Below are 21349 nucleotides of genomic sequence, written 5' to 3'. Positions count from 1 at the left end.
ACCACAGGAACTTTCCTCAGGGACTACAAACTTAACAATGTATTCAAAGCGTTTCCATTGCAGGCACCAGGGTCTAAATAAAGCCCCTGTTACTTTATTTTACTCCCACTAAGGTCTCTGCTAGAGGAGTAGTACTTCCTGAAAGTACAGGGACTTTGGGGTGGGACTTTTACCAATAAACATTTATCATTTAAACCTTGCAGGAAATGCAACCTTGTGGAAATGCAGACAACAGTAGCCCCTGGGACTTAAAGATCAAATCTCGAAGATTTCACTTTCATTCTCTTTGGCGATAAACGGTAATTGTGGGAGTACACTTTATTTAACCAGACGTCCAAGGTTGGCTCACTTTATTACGGTTGTAACTCTTGATTGTCCTCTCTGACAGTTGCTTTCCTTTTAGACTGTCAAGCTTAATTTCCATTAAATGCAAGTTATAAAACCAAATAACAAGGCTACCTAAAAAATTATGCTGTTACCAAAAGTCTGCGAAGGTTCTCGTCTTCCGTGTCATGGTAATTTAAAGTTTAATCCAAATGTTACCAGAACACTATGACCTACCTAAAGATGGTAAATTTTACTCCTTATCGACCAATTCTGCTCACACAAAAATAATACAGTAATACAATAACATAATTGCATTAAGAGCAGGGCCACTCATACGTTAACGTTGTGGTATTGCTCATTTTACTAACTTGAAGGCTCAAAATACCGTACCTCCCCCACAGCTGGTTCCGTTGTAATTACATGACTGCTTGCGTACGTGGGTACTACTTTCAGGGAGTAAACGTGAGGTACGTGATGTGAAGATCCGAGGTTGTGCTTCGGTCGTGAGAAAAAAAACTAAGATGGCGTCTCGTCAAGAAAGATAGGATGGCCTGAAGAGAGTGATGATGTTGGTCGGAAAATGATTGATAACGACACAGTTGATAAAGTTTGAGACTCTCGTTTACTGTTAAACCAACTATTGCCATCCATGTTTTGAACCTACGGAGTGTGTGGAGACTTAAGCCTTAAAAACGGGTCAACTTTGCTAGCAACGGTAGCTAGCCGACTGGACGGACACAGCTGGCCAACGTTAGCTAACCACCAGTCATCACAACAACAGAGGAAGGAGAGCGGCCACTACCCCTATCATACCCCGGGACATCGAGGTGTCTTCGGTCAGTCATGGGAATGCAGCTGGGCATTGTAGCGTAAAGGATAAAAAAATAACTTGTTTATTTTTGCATATAGCTCCATGTAGTGTTATATGACATACGTGAACTAGCTTGTTGCTAGCGCCTGTCTGAGCACGTTATGTAGGTTAGCTTGTCTGCGGTTAGAATGGTGACTTTTTATCCGTCACTCAGTTAAAGGAAGCTAACTAATGCTAGCTGTCTAAAACCCTGGAAGGCGATGGATTTGGAGGCCTCGCAGCTAACGCTAGCTGTAAGCGGCGTTATCGCCTCTAATAGCTGAACAATGGACACCAATAGACTTCATTATACCCGAAGAAGAGAAATGAATGACAATTAGCTAGCTAACCCACAAAAAATAATTCAATTAGAGTCATTTTCTTTCCTTATTTCACACGTCCTGCTTTCGCTGGAAGGTAAGGTTAGTTTTAACGCCAGTTCTGGCAAGTTTAGTAGCTAGTAGCTAATAGTTGCCAGCTAACAGTTGTATACATTATTGAGTGGTGTAAACAAGATGTAAGACAACATCGACATTTAAGTGTCACTGTTCCATTTCTTAAATATTTTTAATGTGTATTTGTTGTTATTTTGTTGCTAAAACGTATTGATTAATCTAGCCAAGCCCACTTGTGAGTAGTGATGCCTTCATGGCCTTCTATACCTCAGGGTTCATGGCCTCCACGCCATTGTTTGTCTGAAGGCCCATGAAGAATCAGATAAATGGGATATATGTCACTGAAGTCCCTGTATCAAGTTGTATTTTGATTCCAATCCACAGAAGTGTTCTTTAAAAATTACAGAAGACTCATCAATGAAAACCCTCTTTCTTACAAACTACATAAAGAAGTGCTTATTGCTCAAGTGCTTACAGCAATTTTGCAATCATTTCTGTATTTACTTCATTTTATTGTTGTTCTGCACTGCAGCTGATAAAGTGTGACTTAAAACTTTTGCCCTCTTTACCTTGTTGATTCACTAGAGCATGGCATTTGTTTTGTTGTGTCTGAAGTTGGGGGAGGGGTTGTTAACAAGGACCACTTTGAGTGGAAAAAAACCCTCATCCGGTGAATCCCCATGTCTCCTGTTATTGACTATGATGTAAAGTATTGGGGGAAATGGTTAACTCTGAAATAAGCAGATGAACTTAGTCAAATATTTGAACCTGAAAATATTACACTGCTGTGCTAGGCCAGGAAGTAAAGATTTTGCAAGAGTAAACAAATGCAATAACCTTTGTCGCAACTGTATAATATGCTGTTTATTCTCTCGTCCATCGATCCATTTTACTAGTGTAATAAGCTTGCATGCTACTTTGCCTTTGTGAAATTGAATTCATCAACTAATTATACGCTTAAGTTTACCGACATGTGGAATATTAGTGTAAAAGTCATGTCGGAAGGCAAAATACTGGCAAGTGAACATACTTTTGGAATTATGGTTTTCCTGACTTTTTGTTCTTACACCAACGTTCACTGTCCAAGAGTCATTAAGAAAATGTAGATTAATGAAGCAAAACAAAAATTGAGGCTCAAAATTTAAAAGCATGTAAGTGGTTTAGGGTTTTTTTAAATTCTCTCTGCAAATTAAAATGATAGTATTTTGCTTTCTGGGGTGCTGTATCGATGCTGTCATGCCCTTTAGTGGGTCTGCTACAGTTTAATAACTTGTTTGCATTGTCGATCTTCCTGTTGATAGGGCAATGGAAGGGGAAGAGTTTGTACCTCCTCCGGAGTGTCCAGTATTTGAGCCATCATGGGAGGAGTTTCTGGATCCCCTTGGCTACATCGCCAAGATACGTCCGATTGCAGAGAAGTCTGGAATCTGCAAAATTCGACCTCCACAAGTAAATGTTTGCCTGTGCATGAAATGTTATGAAGAAAGGGCATGTGATGTGTTTTGTGTACCATGTGCAGCATGCACTCGGTTTAAAGTATTTATGTAGAAGTATAGTCTGAAATATCTCACCGACCATCCAAGAGGCTGCATTGTTTCTGCTGACATAAATAACACAGATCTTTTTTCCCCTATTTTGCATTGTCAGCGTTTCTTTGCAGTAGCATGCTGCAAAAACAGAACCCTGGGAATCCTGTATAACCAGTCAGACAAAGTTCGCCTCACGAGAACCTTTTTCATCTGTGGGTTTACTAGTCCTGCTCTGAGTAATAATGTGTCATTTGAATGAATTGGGTTATGTGTACAAAAAGTACAAAAGAAATGAGCAGCATGTTTAACTTCAGAGAGACTCAAGTGGTTGATTCACGAGGATGTCTGTGTTTAGGGAAAGGTGAAAATAAAGATTCAGCAAGATTAAATATGTAGAATATTTACAAAATTATTATTTATTTATATTAATATTAATAAAATTAGCAATGAATATAAAACTGCTGTAACTAGAAATTTTCTTTACACAAACACAACAATAACAAGATTAACATTTTGTGTTCCGCTCATATGTTATATTGTAAAAGAGTTTCACTTGCTCTTGAGTTGGCAACCTTGGTTATCCTGGTTAATGCTGAGCATAGTTAATAAGCCAGATTCAAACCAAGGTTAAGCTCAAACTGAGCTCACTTTCTCATTCATTTCTCATGAACGCATGCATGTATTGTTTTTGTAAGCTCTGTGAATGATGGAGGTCGGCATCAAAGCAGCAATAACAACAGTTGCTTTAGCCTGTAGGCTTACAAGTGTAATTGCATGTTTTTGTCCCAAAATAGGACTGGCAACCACCATTCTCAGTGGAGTTGGATACCTTCCGCTTCACACCCCGCATCCAGAGGCTCAATGAGTTGGAGGTATGTTTTTTTTCTTCTTGGAAGTTGCAAATTGTTGACGAAAATTGAAGTTATTAATGCAACTGATTATAAATCATGATGTTTTCCTCGTGCATTTCATTTAAGGCGGAGACCAGGGTGAAGCTTAATTATTTGGACCGCATCGCCAGGTTTTGGGAGATTCAGGCATCCTCCTTGAAAATCCCACACATTGAGCGGCGCATCCTTGATCTGTTTAGCCTGTCAAAGGTAGATGTTGGTTGAACTTGTCCTACTCAGAAAGTATATTTTTTCAGTTTGATAAAATGTTAAAAAATAATGCTTTTCTGCTTCAGGTTGTGACAGATGAAGGAGGTTTCGAGATGGTTTGTAAGGAACGGCGCTGGGCTCGAGTGGCCCAGAGGCTTGGCTACCCTCCAGGCAAGAACATCGGGTCTCTGCTGCGCTCGCACTACGAGAGGATCGTTTACCCCTTTGAAATGTTCCAGTCTGGTGCCAGCATGCCGGTATCACTCTCCACATTATCTCTGTTTTTGGAATGATCTGTCCTTAGATAGCATTCAAATGAGTCAGTCTCTAAAGAGGCCCTCAGTCAATATATGACGCATTGTACACTTTGCTTTAGTTAGAACTTCTGTAGCATGTTTGGACTTGTTTTCATGGAAACTCTCTCTTTTGGTGTCATTGCCAGCATTGCAAGCCAAAGCATTATGATGGTGAAGATGTGGATAAAGAGTACAAGCCCCACTCCATCCCCCTGCGACAGTCTGTGCAGCCTTCCAAAATGAGCAGCTATGGACGCAGAGCGAACCGCTGCCAGCCTGATGTGAGTGTCATTGCATACATTTGCATAACTCTGTATAACCAGTAACCGTACTGAAAACACTTGGTCACTTGATTATAAATTCTTGGATCACATTTCTGTGTGTTCCTTGACGCCTCAAAAATCAAGCTTTTAAAAATGTAAATCAGAGAAAAATAACATTTTTGTTTCCATGGTTGCTTTTAAAGAGCATCGAAACTGTGTGGGTTTGGTACAGTTGATCTGTCAAAGAGGAATTTATTTTGGCAGCGGCACTGTATGAAAGCAGTGAGTCTGAAAAACAAACAAATACCAGGTATTCAGGCTGTCTTAGCCTATATTCCCTTTATCAGTGAGGCATTCACACAGTTCTTAAACCACACATCCAAATCTGTGCTGTTATATTATCTGTATTTCTCGTACTAGCAATTACAGACTTGTTATTAAATTTTCATCTTAACATACAAAGAGGTTCCACTAATTAAAACTTCTCCAGATTTTTTTTTTCAGGACTTCAAATCTCAGTATTAATAGATATGTCATTGCTGTTTGATTATCTGGATTGAACAGCACACTTAAAGGTTGTCCGTGTAGTTGTGTAGTTTTAGTATCATTTAATAGTTCACGGTCTAGTGCCTGCTAATTAGCTTAATGAATAATGGCCGAGCTTCCATCACTGCAGGCTAACAAATGGTCACGCTAACACTCCACTCAAGTGCCTGATGGATAGCGATCTTCTAGCTCGTACCATGCTGTCATGTTAACTGTGCTCACCCATGTGCCCTTGATCTTTGGTTACAGTGTAGTATCTGGAAGACGTGGCAGTGCACTCAGAGCGCATCCCAGCTTGCTAACTCTCCATCCTGCCGCGCTGCTGTGCTTAACGCTGCCGTTTTTGCTTTCCGCTTCACGCCTCATTTCGCTCTATGCTTTGTGTTTGTTTTCACTTCCTCCCATCTCGCAGGTAGACACACAGCTGTTTGCTTCATAAGCCTCATATTGTCACAAAATTTTTTTTTTACATGGATGTTACTAATACGCAGCATAGCTTCTGGACCAGCCTACAGTCTTTCATGCTTGTTACATGCAAGCTATGATGCTCGGATTGTAACCCCATTATTTAATTACATAATGCTCGCCAGTGGATTTTCAGTTTTTTCACTTTGCTGAGAAACATCTATTTTTTTGCATTTGTTTTCTACTGACTTGTTTGAAACTAAATATGATGCAGATAAAAAAATGCATAAAATAATTGAAGCAATTACTGATTACTACTCCACTATGCGAGTTTGTTTGCTTTGATTTTATTTATTATTTCTTAACAACACAGGATGATATCATGAAGTGAATGTTTCTTTGTCAGCAATTCAGCACATTTAAAGCACTCCAGCTATCTTTTCTGTCCCTAAATACAAAAGTAAGGACAAAATGTTGCGTATATCTGGAGCTTTTATACTTTGGTATGCCAAATATGCACTATAAAGAACATGACGTCAGACAGACGGTGGCAGAATCTTTGTAGGTCACGGCTGAGATAAAGGAAATAAAGTTATCTTAAATACTTGGCGAAATTATCTTTTATTATAGCTCAGCTATTAAAAAACAGAAATTCATCCACAATAGTCTAGCATACTGGTCTATCAGGCTGCAAACAAACAGTATAGTTTATTTGACAGGGGCCGTGCACAACACAACTGTTGGGCCAAAGTTAGCTAATGTCCATCTGTGGTCCCTGGGCAGGGAGATCTAAAAAACAGTCATTACAATACAGACAATTAAAAACAATACAAATTAACAGTTTTGACATCACGTAAACAACATACATTGCAAAGCTATCTTGAGGATGGTTCCATAGAAAAAAATCAGTGATCACATGACTGGTTTGCTTTAAGCCATGTTTTTAAGTTTGGGACAGACCTATCCCAAGCAGAGGTAGAAATATAAATTATGCCAAAAATGAACTATGAGAAATAACTAATGTATTAAAATAGAAAATGAAGTATTTAGATTCACAAAGTTCCCTCTTGGACTGATACAGGTCCTACGTCAGTTGTCTCATGATGTGTCCCTGTGATATTCTTCCCTCAGCTGCTGGCTCTGTTCTCTCCACGCTCTCTCCCTTCCTCTCTCATCTCCTTATTTCCTCTCGTCCTAGTTTATTGTTGCTGTTATTGTCTCCCCTTGCAGGGTCCAGAGGATCTGGCCCCCCATCCTCTCACCACTGGCTCTCAACTCATCTCTGCGGTACTGCCTCGTGAGCATATTAGCTCACCTTCTGCCCCCTGCTCTCTCTTTCCCGCTACTTTCTCCTTGACCAACTCGGCCCTTCTGAAGCTCATTTTTTATTCTAACTAACCACTAAGACATTTTCATCAACGTGCATTCCTATTCCTCTGGTTGATCAGTGTAGGGGGGAATAGTCACGTGACTGTTGTAGACATTTTGCCTTAAAAACACGGTGGCATTACAATAATAGTTCTGTTCTTCACAATCATGCTTTAGCTATGTACGGTATTTTAAGAATAAACCACTTAGTCTTGTTGGATAAAGGTGTTTTTGGATCCTAGTGTGTTTTTAAGGGGTCCTAAATGTCACTGTTGGCTCTTAAGAAACTTTATCCCCAACTACCTAACATACTTTTAGCCAGGTTGTTGGTCTGATAAGTTCTCTAGGGTTCTCCCTTTCACCCATGCTCTTTGTCTCTGGTTGTTCTTGGCTTACAATGCTTTGTCGCTTGGCTGTCTGTGTGCTTTTGCCCTTTGCTGGCTTGCCTTGCTGTCTGCACAATTCAGCAGCTAACAGCGTGGCTGCATGCGTTTTCGTTTGAGTGCACTCACACAGGAGAATTTGGTATTTTTAATGTAAAATATTGGCGTCTAAAGGAGTAATTGTTGTTTGAATGTAAGTCTCTAGGTTTGCTTGTTTGAGCCAAAACCTAGTTAGACGGCTTTCCCCTCTATCAAGCCCTGTTGATTTGTTTTTTATCTAATGCTTTGAATCTTGGTCAACTGAGTTCGAGTGCCAGGAAAAGGTCCCTGTTTGTCTGTGTGTTGAAGATATAGATCAAAAGGCAAGCGCAATTACATCTGCGAGTTCAGGGAGTGCAATCGCATACAGCAGCAAAGTCAGAAACAAACGAGCTTCACCTTTTCTTCTCCTTTTAGAAAATCTTGAATGGCGTAATTTTTGACATTGAAATCTGTCATTTTTTCTCTGCTATGACTGGCACTAACGATGTCGTCATGATATGCATACATGAGTTTTCCTGCTGTGGGAATACACGTTGTGTTCGGACAGCACATAGACATTGATTTCTTGGTGCACACCTGAGTAGAAAATATTTTTGTATAATCAATATAATCTTTCAGACGAGGCCCAAATCACCAGTGTGAAGGCATCTTAAATGGATGTTAATAGAATTCCAGAGTTAGAGTCTGGGCTGTGATGGTACTACATTTTTCAAAACGAAACACTTCCGCCCCCTCGCGGTTTGGCAGTTAACCGCCTCAGCCCACTGCTTCACTGAAGCGCGTCCCCCTGACGGTAAAACATCATCGACATGAGTAAACACGGCATGAGTGTTGGAAACGGGACTTTATGAACAACTAGTTCATATCCTTATCCGCTAGTTGTTTTTAGCTGCTAAACTAGCATGTCGCGAGACTGCACACGGGCTCATCTGCGCTGACTGGATGCGCAGAGGTTGAAACAGCGGTGCCCTGACAGCAAGGTTTCTTTTGCTGATTACTGTGACTTTTTTAAACAAGTTTGTTGTTCACAATGTATCGTTCTGTATGGAAAGATGAGGTGCGTCCCTGGGACGTATGGAAAGTGAGTTTACTGCGTCCCTTTAGATTTAATGCGGCAGATACGCAGGACGCGTACCTAGCAACATCACTGGGTCCATATTTAAAATAAAAAAGCGGTGATGGCGGTCACTTGGTCCACCCTACGGTGTGCGTCACATCACCGTGGTATTGTGGTCATGAGGTCAACCCTAGTCAGAACTGAGAATGAGGTGAAACCTGCTTTTATGTGCTTTTGAAAGTTACATTAAGACCTTCTGTGTTTCCACCTTCAGTTGTTTCACATGACTTATGTGAACTGTTTGCAATCATACGACAGAATGCAACAAATTTGGAAAGAAAAAAACAATGGGTGACATGTAAGCACTGCAAAAATAACAATGTAACGCAGGCTTGAAAGTCTGAGATGACAAAGCATTAATTTCATCATTGTTATTTTCAGTCACATGTCTCACACATCAAGATGCTTCCTGCTGCAGGAAGACAGGTTTCACTGCAGTTAACTGTTAACAGTATTCTTTTGGTGTACGTGCAGCTCATGATATGTCTTCCAGAAGGAGAACACAGCGCCTACATTAAGCCAGATGATGATCCCTGACAATGGTATAATAATGCAGTAGTGTAACATGAGTTGTCAGAGTCAGCTGCTTGAGATTAGGATCAAATAGGGAAGACAAAGTTTAAGAAAAAACAAACAAACACTGCAGATAGACTGTTTGTGCTGTTCACTATGATGTAACTTCAATAACACAGTTCAGCATGGATTTGATTAAGTTTTACATGTGATTGGAACAGAACACAACCATGACCAAGATCTAATCATGTTAGAGTCGGATACAAATTCTTGTACAAGCTATTTTTGAAGTATGACATGTCCACACACAAATGAACAAAATGTCTAAATTTAGGATGCTTTCTTGTTACTTGTAGAATAAGTATGACCTCATCATGTCAGGTGCAATTATATGATATAACAGAATAAAGCAAACTGTGTTTCTATGTGGAACTGGCAGCAGTTCAGCCTCTTCACTCCGCCAGGAACGCTGGCAGCTCAACAGGCACAGAGAATGAAGGGTTACTGGACGCGACGGAGACAAAAGAAAAGTGATACTTAAAGCCAGTGGGCACGATAAAAGGAAAAATGAGTCGAGTACAGGCTCTTATCGTTGGTTATAATTCCCCAGATTTGGCTAGTACATCCTAGTCATGGTTTTACTGAACATAATTCCACAATAAGCCCTCTTTGCTTTTTCTTGTCTTTCCTTTCCAAATAATATACTAAGAACATCAACCAAGGGTTTAATAAAAACCAGAACAACGATTAACAAAACCTAAATGGTGCCCTGTCCTAACTCTATGGTTGCAACTGCTGGTGATTTTGTGTTTTCTGGTGGTGGGTCTTAACCTTCAAGCTTTCACTGAGAAGTAACTTCTTCCTTACTTTCTAACCAAGCATAATCCTTCTTGTGATCCACTGCTACGCTCTCACGTTTGTTCTGCATTTGGCCGACACCCTTGCTTTGCTCTGTGTGCTTTGGAGAGTAGCCATTTTCTGTCTCAGCCTTCCTGATGGAAATCTACTTTCATCCACAGCCTGAACCTACAGAGGAAGACATAGAGAAGAACCCAGAGCTGAAGAAGCTGCAGATCTACGGCGCCGGGCCGAAGATGATGGGGCTCGGACTGGTGGCGAGGGATAAAGGCATCAGGAAGAAAGGTTAGTGCCGTTACCAGAGAAGCTAAAGCAACAACTGAATAAAGCAGCAAGTTGTCTTTAATTTTTAATTTGTATTGGCTCAGTCAAATAGATTGTGGGCATGGGAGAGCTTGCTTTTGATAGAACCATCTGGCCAACTTGGAACCCAGCAGCATTTACATCTTATTGCTATAAAAACTCCTGACTCTTCTTTTTAGATGAGCTGCCTCAAACGGTGACCATCAAGGAGAGCGTGTCTCCCGCTCCTGCTGATACCTCAGTGAAAGCGGAGCCGTCAGAGGTTCCAGAGAAGCAGAGCGATGGTTGTGCATCTGGCCTCCAGCCGCCTCCCCTCAGCATCACAGTGAAGACAGAAGTGAAGAAAGAAGAACCACAGGAGGAGAACGGGAAACAGAAGGATGAGGAAGAAGATGACAAAGAGGGACCTTGTACCAAAATGACCATGAGGCTTCGACGCACCCTAAACAACCCGCAGTGTGTAAGTAGACCAAGGGATGCAAAGTCTAAAACAACAGACAAATCTCAAACTACTGTGAGAAGTCCAAAAGACTTTTCAGATAAGGTAAATACAATACAATCTAACCTGTGTGTTAATTTCGTCAGCCTCGAGGCCTTTACATCAAATGTTTTCTGCTTTTTTTTTTTCGAAAGATGGATTCTTTTGTGTGTCGGATGTGCGGTCGGGGAGATGACGACGAGAAGCTCTTGTTGTGTGATGGCTGCGATGATAACTACCACACCTACTGTCTACTACCCCCACTCACCGATCCTCCCAAAGGCAACTGGCGATGCCCTAAGTGTGTGGCAGAGGTAAGAAAGACGGATTTAACCCTTGAAACAGACCTCCCGCTGGTGGCGGCATTGATCATTTTTAACATAGTACTGTTTAAATCGATGTTAAAAGTAATAATCTCCTATGGCGATAAACGGTTATTTTTAGGAGCACAATTCCCAGATATCCAGACAGTGTTGGCGTCGATGGTTGGCTCCCTTTGTAACAGCTGTAACTCTTGATTTTCTTCGCTGTTGTTCATTTTCCTCTTTAGACTGTTTGCCTTCATCTGAGCATTGAGTTTTTTTCTTTTTCTTTGGATTTTAACTTATTTTTGAAGTTGTATCTGTAGTCATCGATCTTTTCTTTTTCTTCAGCCATAGTAGATTACTGTTTACTCGCAACGCTTGCAGAGACCAGAAAAGCAGCCGCTTAGCTCCGCCCACCGTCTCTGGCAGACCGACCACTGCTGGGTGATGGAAAACGCGTCACTAACTGGATGCTGCTTGTGATTTTTTTCTGCGAATGTCGCGCCAGACAGCCAGTCTGTAATACTGCTAATGCAAAGGCTTTCATCAGTGGGCCATAGGCTCAGTCACCATTGTGTTACCTCAGCAATAGGTAGTGACTTAACAGACATTTATTTAAATGAAAATCTTCGAGTATATTACTTTAAATTACAAACCATAAGAGCTACAGCATAACCTAAAAACTTAAAGTTGAATAGACGGTAGCTCAGTCTGGAGGGTGGCCGGTTCAAGTCCCAGTATGGATCAAGCAGTGTCATTTCCTGGGCACTTGAGCACGGCAACAAATCCCCCAACTGCTCTGGGCTCATGTCCACATGCAGCCCCCTCGCTCTGATATCTCTCCATTAATGCATGTACATAGAGTCCTGTTTGTGCATGTGTGTATTTCCACCCTGTGTGTGTAGCATTAATATAGTGCATCTTCTTCTACCATGTTGGAGATATGAAACTTTGGATGGAAATGCAAATGCAACATGTAGGCACTCGATTGCAGAAATCTTCTCTGTCCTCTCTTTACTGCCAACTATCAAAACGCCTCTGTTCATGAAAACGAGCATATCTTAAAAAATAACAAATGCACTGAGCTGAGAGGACTTGTGTACCTTTAAGAAAAGGTTTATTTTTCAATGCTTTCATCTATTATTATGGTTTATTGTCTTGCATAACCATTTAGCTCATGTTGTTCAGATTCTAGGGCTATGAAGCATTTGAAGATACTCCTAGAAATGATCCCTTAATTAGCTAAAATACAGTTGTAGCACTCTATAATTATGCATGGTATGTGTTCAGGGACTAACTCACAAGATAAAGTTTTTGTGTTCTAACATATTCATCTTTTTTTTTTGTTAGGAGTGCAAGAAGCCCTCTGAAGCGTTTGGCTTTGAACAGGCCACACGGGAGTACAGCCTGCAGAGTTTTGGGGAAATGGCGGATGCCTTCAAAGCGGATTACTTCAACATGCCTGTCCACGTAAGCGCAGCCACACAGCAGGACATCACCTATTCATTATGAAGCATGACTCCGCGCCGACTGGTGACGATGTGTGAGACTAATCTGTAGCCTGTGTGTTGGTGTCTGTGTAGATGGTTCCCACTGAGCTCGTGGAGAGGGAGTTCTGGAGGTTAGTGAGTAGTATCGAGGAAGACGTGACTGTGGAGTACGGAGCGGACATACACTCCAAAGAGTTTGGCAGCGGCTTCCCCATGAACAATGGCAAGAGGAAGCTTACAACGGAAGACGAGGTACGCACACTGTGGTTGTCTTTTTGTAACCTCAGCGGTGTTTGTGAAATCTTTGCTCCAATTGTCATGTGAGTTTGAATAAGGAGCAGAGCATCCTGTTTGAGATTAGAAGGTGAAAGTTGATCAACATGAGGACATTTTAAAAACAGTATCATGACTGCAGAAGGCCAATGTGTAGGGCTGCCCCTAATGACTGCTTTTCTATCTATTTATCTACTGTTTTTCCGATTATTCGATTTACATAAACGCTTAATTTTCCTCAAAAAATTATTTAATTTGAGTTAATTTTATTTTCACAAACTGTAATTTTCTCAAACACTTGTTCAATGGAATTTCTAAGGACGCAGTCAGACGACTTTATGAGTGTATTGAACCACTATCAAGACAAAAAGCTCTCCCCACTAGTGAATAGACAACACAGCCTTTTCTGGCGGTCCGTCATCCAGAATAGCGCCTGTGTGTTTTCTCTCCAGGTGCTCGTGCATAGCACTATGCCGGCGAAACTTTGCACAGGGTACAAACCACCTTTTTGTTCTGTGATAATTTGACGTACTCCCATACTTTTGAAGCCTTGGGCCTTTTGGAAACTTTCACTCTGAACTGAGTCGACCCCGCTGCAACGGAGTCGCACTCTACTGCAGCCGCTGCCTCCATTTTCTAAAGCCGCGTTGTGTTGAGTGGAGCTGCTCAGCCGACCAATGACACGAGCTAAAAACGACCGATGTCATGCCGTTTTAAAAACGTGACGTCGACTCGCAGCAGCCCTACCAATGTGACATGATGAGCTTTTAATTTTTAAGTACTTGATTGGTGGGAGTAAGGGGAAGTTCAAAGCAAACGGGCACACAGACAAATAATTTACTCACATAAAGAACAATCAAATGCATGAAATACTAAACACTATAGTAACTATTTTGACACTTCAAACTAATCCCGTCTTAATGCCGTTAAAATTAACTTGATTGTGTTGTCAGAAACTTAACGTGACCGCTTTTAATACAGCATTACAAGTATATCAGAGAACAGCAGTTCACAATTATAGTCTGGTTGTTCTGGGGATTAGTTGGTGGTTGGTTGAGATGGGATAAAACAAATTGAGACATTTTATAACAAATTAGTGTTTATGTGCACTAAAACCCCAAATTATACCACGAGTGTATTAAAAAAGCTACTCAGTTTAGATGGTGCATGTAATCAGATATGTTTCCAAACCTTTTCATAGTGCTGTTTTTTTCATTGCATGTTGTTTTCTCCGTTGGTCAGGAATACGCCCGCAGTGGCTGGAACTTGAACGTGATGCCGGTTCTCGAGCAGTCCCTCCTCTGCCACATAAATGGAGACATCTCTGGGATGAAAGTGCCCTGGCTTTACGTAGGCATGGTGTTCTCAGCTTTCTGCTGGCACATTGAGGATCACTGGAGCTACTCCATCAACTACCTCCACTGGTACAGAATTAATTCTGTGTGTTTGTGTGGGTTTGGTGTTATGTTGTAGTCGTAGGCTTAAACAATGGCAGCTTTTAACATGGAGAATGTGATTATGTCATGGCAAAGACTAAAACTTTCCCCTTTGTTCTCCGCTTCCAGGGGTGAACCCAAGACTTGGTATGGGGTTCCCTCCGTCGCAGCGGAGCGACTTGAGGAGGTGATGAAGAAGCTGACGCCAGAGCTGTTTGAGTGTCAGCCTGACCTCCTGCACCAGCTGGTCACCATCATGAACCCCAATATCCTCATGTCTCATGGTGTCCCGGTCAGTACACATTCACGCAGCTGGAACATGGTTTGTTGTCAGGATTTCTTTAAATGACCTTCTTTGTTTCTGATTGGCAGGTTGTGCGCACCAACCAGTGCGCAGGTGAGTTTGTCATCACCTTCCCCAGAGCCTACCACAGTGGCTTCAATCAGGGATATAACTTTGCTGAAGCTGTTAACTTCTGCACTGCAGACTGGGTACGTTTGTCTTTACCCTGCACGTCTCAAGTTTCCACATCATTAACAATACTTTATAATAAACATCCCTCTCCTCTCCTCTGTCCCGCTCAGCTGCCTGCCGGCCGTTCCTGTATTGAGCACTACCGCCGTCTTAGGAGGTATTGTGTATTCTCCCACGAGGAGCTCACCTGTAAGATGGCTGCCAGCCCCGAGAAACTGGACCTCAACCTGGCTGCAGCGACACACCGTGAAATGTTCATCATTGTTCAGGAGGAGAGGAAGCTGCGGAAGGGTCTGATGGAGAGGGTAAGACACAGATATTTGTTTGTTGTTTATGTACGTGTATGTAGATAAAGGTTTAATTTGATACCATTCTGATGTTCAGTGTTTTTATTATAATGTGGACAATTCTGTGTGTTCTACCTGCAGGGCATTACTGAAGCAGAGCGTGAGGCGTTTGAGCTGCTGCCCGACGATGAGAGACAGTGTGACAAATGTAAGACCACGTGCTTCCTCTCGGCTCTGGCCTGCTTAAACTGTCCCGAGCGTCTCGTGTGTCTCTATCACACTCAGGATCTTTGCAACTGCCCCACTGAAAAACTCTACCTCAGGTATTTAACTCTTGTAAAAGACGATGTTATTTTCCTTCTAGCTTGATCCCCCCTCGGCTGTGTGTTAATCTTTTCTGTGCTCCCTTCACTCTGCAGGTACAGATACACCCTGGATGAGTTGTTAGCCATGTTACACCGATTAAAGGTTCGGTCGGAGTCCTTTGATTCCTGGGCCAACAGGGTAAAAGAGGCGCTTGAGCAGGAAGAAGGAAATAAAATAGGTAAGGAATCGACAAACATTAACCCCTTACACGTGGTGGCAACTGAAAATTATCTTGAAAGCCAAAAATGTTCATCGTATTGCAGGAATTGACGACCTGGAGATGCTGAAGAAGGAAGCTGCAGACAAGAAATTTCCAGACAATGAGCTCCTGCGTAAACTCAACGGTGTTCTTAAAGACATAGAACGCTGCCAGCAGACGAGTTCTGAACTCCTCAGTAACGCAAAGACCAGGTATGATGCTTCAAAACTCAACATTTTTACACAAACTGTTTAGTTACATACGCCTGACAAAGGGACTGTATATTGCTCTCTTTTAGTGATAGTAGGATGACACTGGCAGAGCTGAAGTCCTTGGTAGAGACGATGCAAAACCTGCCCTGTGTGATTGAGCAGCTGGAGGAAGTGCAGGTGAGTCATCTTCATAATCTTATCAAATGCGCTGTATAAAAAGTGCACATATTTTACATCTGTGTTCTCTGGTTTTCAAGGCGGTTCTGCAGACTGTGGAGGACTTCCAGAGCCAGGCTCAAGCTCTGGTCAATGACAGGGACTGGAGGAGGGACTCTCCACCTCCTGAGCAGCTGCAGACTCTTTTGGAGCAGGGCGCCAAGCTGCCTGTTATAGTGCCGGACTGCGATTTACTCCAGGGCCTAAAGAAGCAGGGTCATTGGCTGGCAGAGGTGAGGCGCACCCTGGGCACAGAAGGAGGGGAGAGGCAGGAGGTGACGTTGGAGGTGCTGAGGAACCTGATGGAAGCGGGCTGCAACGTGCCGCAAAGCGTGTCTGTGGAGACGGCCATGGCAGAGCTGCAGGAGCTGCTCACGATCGCAGAGCGCTGGGAGGAGAAAGCACAGATCTGCCTCGAACAAAGGTAAGACAAACAAGTCAAACCATAAAACGCTGCTTATACTCTACCTGCGGCAGGGGTTGTCTTCATTTCACAAGCAGCTCTTCCTGTTTCAAAGAATATTTTTTTCTCGTAGGCAAAAGCATCCTCTCTCTACCCTGGAGGCGATAGTAAATGAGGCGCAGCTTATTCCAGTGAAGCTGCCGAACATTTTGGCTCTACAGGACTGTCTCGTTCGAGCACGGGCTTGGGTAACAGACCTGGAGGAAATCCAGGTAAACTTACCCCATCTTCCTTTGTGATGGAGTGATTTGTAATAAGGAAATACTTAAAATTGCGCACAAAAAAAGCTGTATATCATATAGTTCTCTTACTATATTTCTTTTGTTTGTTGTAGAATGGGGAGCATTACCCATGTCTGGATGACCTTGAGGGCCTGGTGGCTATTGGACGAGACTTGCCAGTCTTTATGCAAGAGCTGAGACAGCTGGAACTGCAGGTAGCCAGCGCTCACTCCTGGAGGGACAAGGCCACCAAGACCTTCCTGAAGAAGAGCAGTCCACACAGCCTGCTAGAGGTAGGGAATGACAAAGATTTCAGTTGATCTGTACAATAATTTATCTGTGTACTAATGTCAGTACAGAATTACACTTTAAAAGCATGAGCATTAACTCCAGTGTTGTCCTGCAGGTATTATGTCCGTGTGCAAAAAGGAGAGAGAGGCGAGATGAGTCGGAGCCACTGGACGAGCCGTTAGATGATTCTGACACCAACACATTGGGCCTCTCAGCTCAGGACCTGAGGGACCCCGCAGCTATTGTGAGTTCTATTTTTAATCTTCCTCACATTTACTTCGTTTTGTTTGTCTGTTTTATGACTAAATACTATTTCTGTATTATGACTTGATTCGTGTGTCTTGTCTGTAGGTGATGGCGTTCAAAGAAGGGGAGCACCAGGAGAAGGAGGCACTACTGAGGTTACAGAAAACCAACATGTGTAAATCTGGACTTAAAACTGCGACTTACAACGAGGACAAGGAGAACGGGAGGTGGGACGACGCCATGGAGACGGACACATCCAGCCACTCAGAGAACTCTGTAAAAGAGAACGGTAACAGTAACCACACCTGCACCACCCCTCCTCAGTCAGTGTGTGTGTGCGGAGGTCAGCCGCGTGCCCCTCAGCTGCGTTGCCATCTGTGTAAGGACTGGTTCCATGGCGGCTGCGTTCCTTTCCCCTCCCTGCTCCCCTCCTCCGGACCGCCAGCCAACCCCCTCTGCTGGTGGGACTGGGACTCGCGCTTCTTGTGCCCGCAGTGCCAGCGGTCGCGGCGTCCACGCCTGGAGACTATCCTGGCGTTACTTGTGGCCCTGCAGAGGCTGCCGGTGCGTCTTCCTGAAGGAGAAGCTCTGCAGTGTCTCACAGAGAGGGCCATCACTTGGCAAGGCCGAGCCAAGGAGGCCCTGGAGACACCGGAGCTGCAGCGGGCACTAGAGAGGCTGCAAGAACTCAAAGAAACTCTCCATTGTGACACAGAGAAAGAGGAAGACTTGGAAAAGGGGACAGAAGGAAGTACAGTGATTGTTTTATCGGACTCCGAGGGAGGGGAAGGAGAGGAAGGAGTCATTGATCTGACAGAGGACAATTCACCTAAAAAGAAGACCAAGGAAACCAACGGCACTCAGGTGAACACCTTTTTCTGATGCTAATTATTTCATTTTATCTGATCCATCTTCTGTCAGATGAACATACAATGTTTTTTTTGCACACAGGCTGGATGTAAAAATGGCATCGGCAAGAAGTCAAATGTTACAGGTAAGACTGTGTGTGCATTTTCAAGTAATCAATAGTCAACTTGCACAGTTTGTCACCAGTTCTCACCACACTTTTCTTTCTGTAATTGTCAGGTGTGGGGTCTCTGCTGCCCCTGCTGCCGTCACTTAAAGGCCAGGTAGTGGAGCTTCTACCAGACACCAGGGTCAAACTGGAGGAGCTGCAGCTGGAAGGAGATCTGCTGGAGGTGTCCCTGGACCAGACACTCCTCATCCACAGAGTCCTGCAGGCCGTCTCTGTTCCCCCCAGAGAAACATTGCACACGCTCATCCAGGTCAGGAAAATAAATCACACAAGACAATCTTAAAACCCAAATCTACAGGAGTGCAAACTCACCCAAGAAATAAATAGCTGCACTAAAATAGCTATGCACAACAAACACAGATCTTTTATTGTTTTAGTATGTTGAGAAAATGTGCTACTTTTATAGATCAGTTTAAAGTGCCAAGCGTGCATACTGAAGGTTCCCTGTGGAGTTTTCTAGTAAACAAACTCAGCCTAATTACACTGTATATTCTTAAGGCAAATAAAATGAAACAAATGCATTTACTTCCTCCAAAAAGCATTTGCAAAGTTGAAACCTGCTCTCTGTATATCCATGTTTTTTTTACTACTTCTAAAAGTCTCACTTACTGAACCTTAAAGGGGCCATATCTTGTGAGTGGATATTATCACATTGCTCATGGGTTTCACATTTTTGGGTGTTTATTGTTCACAGTGAAAAAGAGAAAACTGCATAATTCTGTGTTTTTCCAGAAGGACATTTTTAAAAAGGTCGCCTCTGAAATGGGCCGTTCAGAGCAGCTGCAGGTTTCTACGTGGAACCTTGCTTTCGGTGAAATCGACCAATCGTCATTCACCTCAGGCTGCCTTCTCGCTCTAGCTTGTAGTCAAGTTGTTGTCAAAATTTCAACTTACCTTTCCGATACCTCCTGGTGATTCTGGCTCGTACATATAAGACCGAATCACCGATCCTAGAGCAGAAATGTTTTCTACAACTTTGGACTGAAAGAGCAGTGTGGCCACTCCCCCACATGTACGATCCCACGTGGTCTACGCAGTCACTCCAAATACTGTCAGCCAATCGAGGCTAAGGTCTGACCTTTGAATGGCAAAACGGCTTGTTCGTTTCAGGAGGAAGGAGAGGCTTAAAAAATAATGATTAAAATATGTATACAATTTTTAAAACGAAACAAACCATGATTCATGTAAAGCTTATCTAAATTATGTGACCTTTAAGCAGTTTTTTGTACAATCAAACATGAAAATGGTGTTTTGTGGTGCATCTTTTCACCTTAACTGCCTCATAAGGCTGCCATTTAAACATTTCATAGTTTAGCCCATCGACAGTCTAAAACATGTGGAAATGCAAATAACAATGTCCAATAGCCCAAAATGAAGTTTTCAAAAAGCTTCTTTTGTCCTTCAACAGTGTAAAACTCAAAGACTCTTCATTTGCTGTCATAACAGAGACAGAAAATGAGCAAATCGTTATATTGAAGAAGCTGAAATCAGTGAATCTTTAACAGTTACCGACTACCTTGTTTTTAATATCCTTGTCCCCTCTCTCTCTCCCTCCCTCTCTCTGTCTCAGATTGAGCTTGATGAGCAGAGGCGAACCGGCCGCGGACGACCCAAGGACTCTAAAAGGAAGAGAAAGGGCCACAGAGGTGGCGGAGGGGAAGGGGCAGGCGGAAGGTCACTGGATGCCTCAGAGTCAAAGAAAACCTGTCCTGTCAGCCGCAGCCCCTTCCCTCACTTACCTGTACAGACCCATCCAGAGGTAACCGATCCTGTAATCATGCTTTAAGTATCAGGCTGCTACTGGCTGTATTTTTAAGGCAGACTTTCAAAGTTTTAATTGATTTAAGCATGATTAAGATTAACTTTTGTTTCCTTCAGACAGACTTTGTGATGTAGTCGACGCTGGAGCCGGAGAAAACGGATCAGTCGGAGGACTTGAAGGGACAGATCGTTCTGTGCCAGAAAACAGTGTCAAGTTATAGAAAGATGCAGGACATCCCCCTCCCTGTGACCCACGCCCCTCCTCATTCCTCATTCACACATTCAGACACTAACAGAGCGATGACTCTTCCTCTACACTCCACTGTCTCATTCGAAACTCAGCCATATCTCACCCATCCTGATATTTGATTTCACACCTGCCTCGTCTTACCCAAACTTTACTCTCCACCTTCCCTGGAACGTTTTTCTTGTGAACGTATAAAGACTGTGTTGGACCGATGTGGGACTTACCGCAATAGGAGTGTCTTTGGTCTAGAGTCGTCTCTGAGGTCGGTCAGTATGCTAATGTTATCCCAACTGTATTAAATGCTAGTTCAGCCGAAGCCTGCCTGAGAACAGGCCGTTGCAGTTTTCTTTCACGTGAGCCCCCCCCTCATTGAAGTTGGATAAGCTATGGTTTAGTTCTGTTTGGGAATGAGCCCTGAAGCTGAGGTACAGCAGAAGGTTTTGACAGCTGATCTTAGACAACAGCACCGTTGTTACACTTGTATTTTTTTTAGTTGTACTGAATCTTGTGTTTGATGCCGTTTTGAGGGGACATGCATTTTGAATAAACTGAGAAAATTTTGGGAAGTGTTAAAAACAGGCATTCATGTTTTTGGTGCTACTTTCCCAAAATGGATATCTGTACCTCTTAGCTTTGTCTTTCTCCCCCCCTCCCTCCCCTTGATGCCTTTTTCTTTTTTAAAACGCCCATCCTTTTTGACTCCTATATTTTATTCCTTTCAACCTGACCTCTTTTTCCCTCGTTCTCTCTCTCTTTAAAAATTAAGGTAACTTCACTGTAACTCACTTTGTCACGATTTATTTTGTTTCCTGGGTTCAAATTATATTATTATTATTATTATTATTATTGATATTGCAGACACACAGTTGTCGTGAGTTTGTGTATAAACTTTTCATTTTAATGTTGCCTTTGTTTCTTTTCACTCTTGTTAGAAAATAAAGGTTTAGAATTGTTTAGGAAATGTCGCCTCATTATTTCTCACCTTGAAACGCCACCGACCTTAAATCAATAATTGATTTTCCCACAATGAATTATTAAAAACCTGACGCAAA

The 21349-nt window shown here is 42.6% G+C and overlaps 1 protein-coding gene across 5 annotated transcripts; it reads left to right on the top strand.

Moving 5' to 3' along the window:
• Positions 1 to 859: 859 nt before the first annotated feature.
• kdm5c (lysine demethylase 5C) lies at positions 860 to 21258 on the top strand. 5 transcript variants are annotated; one of them, XM_069660841.1, is made up of 29 exons: positions 860 to 1163; positions 2874 to 3021; positions 3896 to 3973; positions 4079 to 4201; positions 4288 to 4458; positions 4644 to 4778; positions 6942 to 6998; positions 10154 to 10277; positions 10475 to 10755; positions 10929 to 11087; positions 12429 to 12548; positions 12662 to 12820; positions 14084 to 14265; positions 14407 to 14569; positions 14650 to 14769; positions 14863 to 15057; positions 15181 to 15362; positions 15459 to 15583; positions 15669 to 15816; positions 15903 to 15993; positions 16074 to 16456; positions 16569 to 16707; positions 16830 to 17009; positions 17123 to 17251; positions 17359 to 18117; positions 18205 to 18247; positions 18340 to 18539; positions 19860 to 20048; positions 20168 to 21258. In XM_069660841.1, the coding sequence occupies exons 2-29, from the start codon at positions 2878 to 2880 to the stop codon at positions 20183 to 20185; spliced, it is 4797 nt and encodes a 1598-aa protein (XP_069516942.1). In that variant the 5' UTR covers positions 860 to 1163; positions 2874 to 2877; the 3' UTR covers positions 20186 to 21258. The 5 variants fall into 5 exon arrangements, with proteins under 5 accessions (XP_069516942.1, XP_069516940.1, XP_069516939.1 ...); XM_069660839.1 differs by having other exon boundaries at positions 10475 to 10839; positions 20172 to 21258; XM_069660838.1 differs by having other exon boundaries at positions 10475 to 10839.
• The last annotated feature ends 91 nt before the right edge of the window (positions 21259 to 21349 follow it).

This window comes from Semicossyphus pulcher, unplaced genomic scaffold (assembly GCF_022749685.1).
Source record: "Semicossyphus pulcher isolate SPU_LCO1_2020_fin unplaced genomic scaffold, fSemPul1.0.p SCAF_13, whole genome shotgun sequence".
NCBI classification, from domain to species: domain Eukaryota; kingdom Metazoa; phylum Chordata; class Actinopteri; order Labriformes; family Labridae; genus Semicossyphus; species Semicossyphus pulcher.
Note: the sequence above shows the minus strand (reverse complement) of the source record. Positions and strands in the feature narration are given on the sequence as shown.

Bases quoted from the DNA above. Each gene is read 5' to 3' on its own strand.
- kdm5c (XM_069660838.1), top strand. From the start codon at position 2,878: ATGGAAGGGGAAGAGTTTGTACCTCCTCCGGAGTGTCCAGTATTTGAG. The intron at 4,779-6,941 runs GTGAGTGTCATT...CTCCCCTTGCAG, and splicing joins CGAACCGCTGCCAGCCTGAT to GGTCCAGAGGATCTGGCCCC. The intron at 15,584-15,668 runs GTAAGGAATCGA...ATCGTATTGCAG, and splicing joins GGAAGAAGGAAATAAAATAG to GAATTGACGACCTGGAGATG.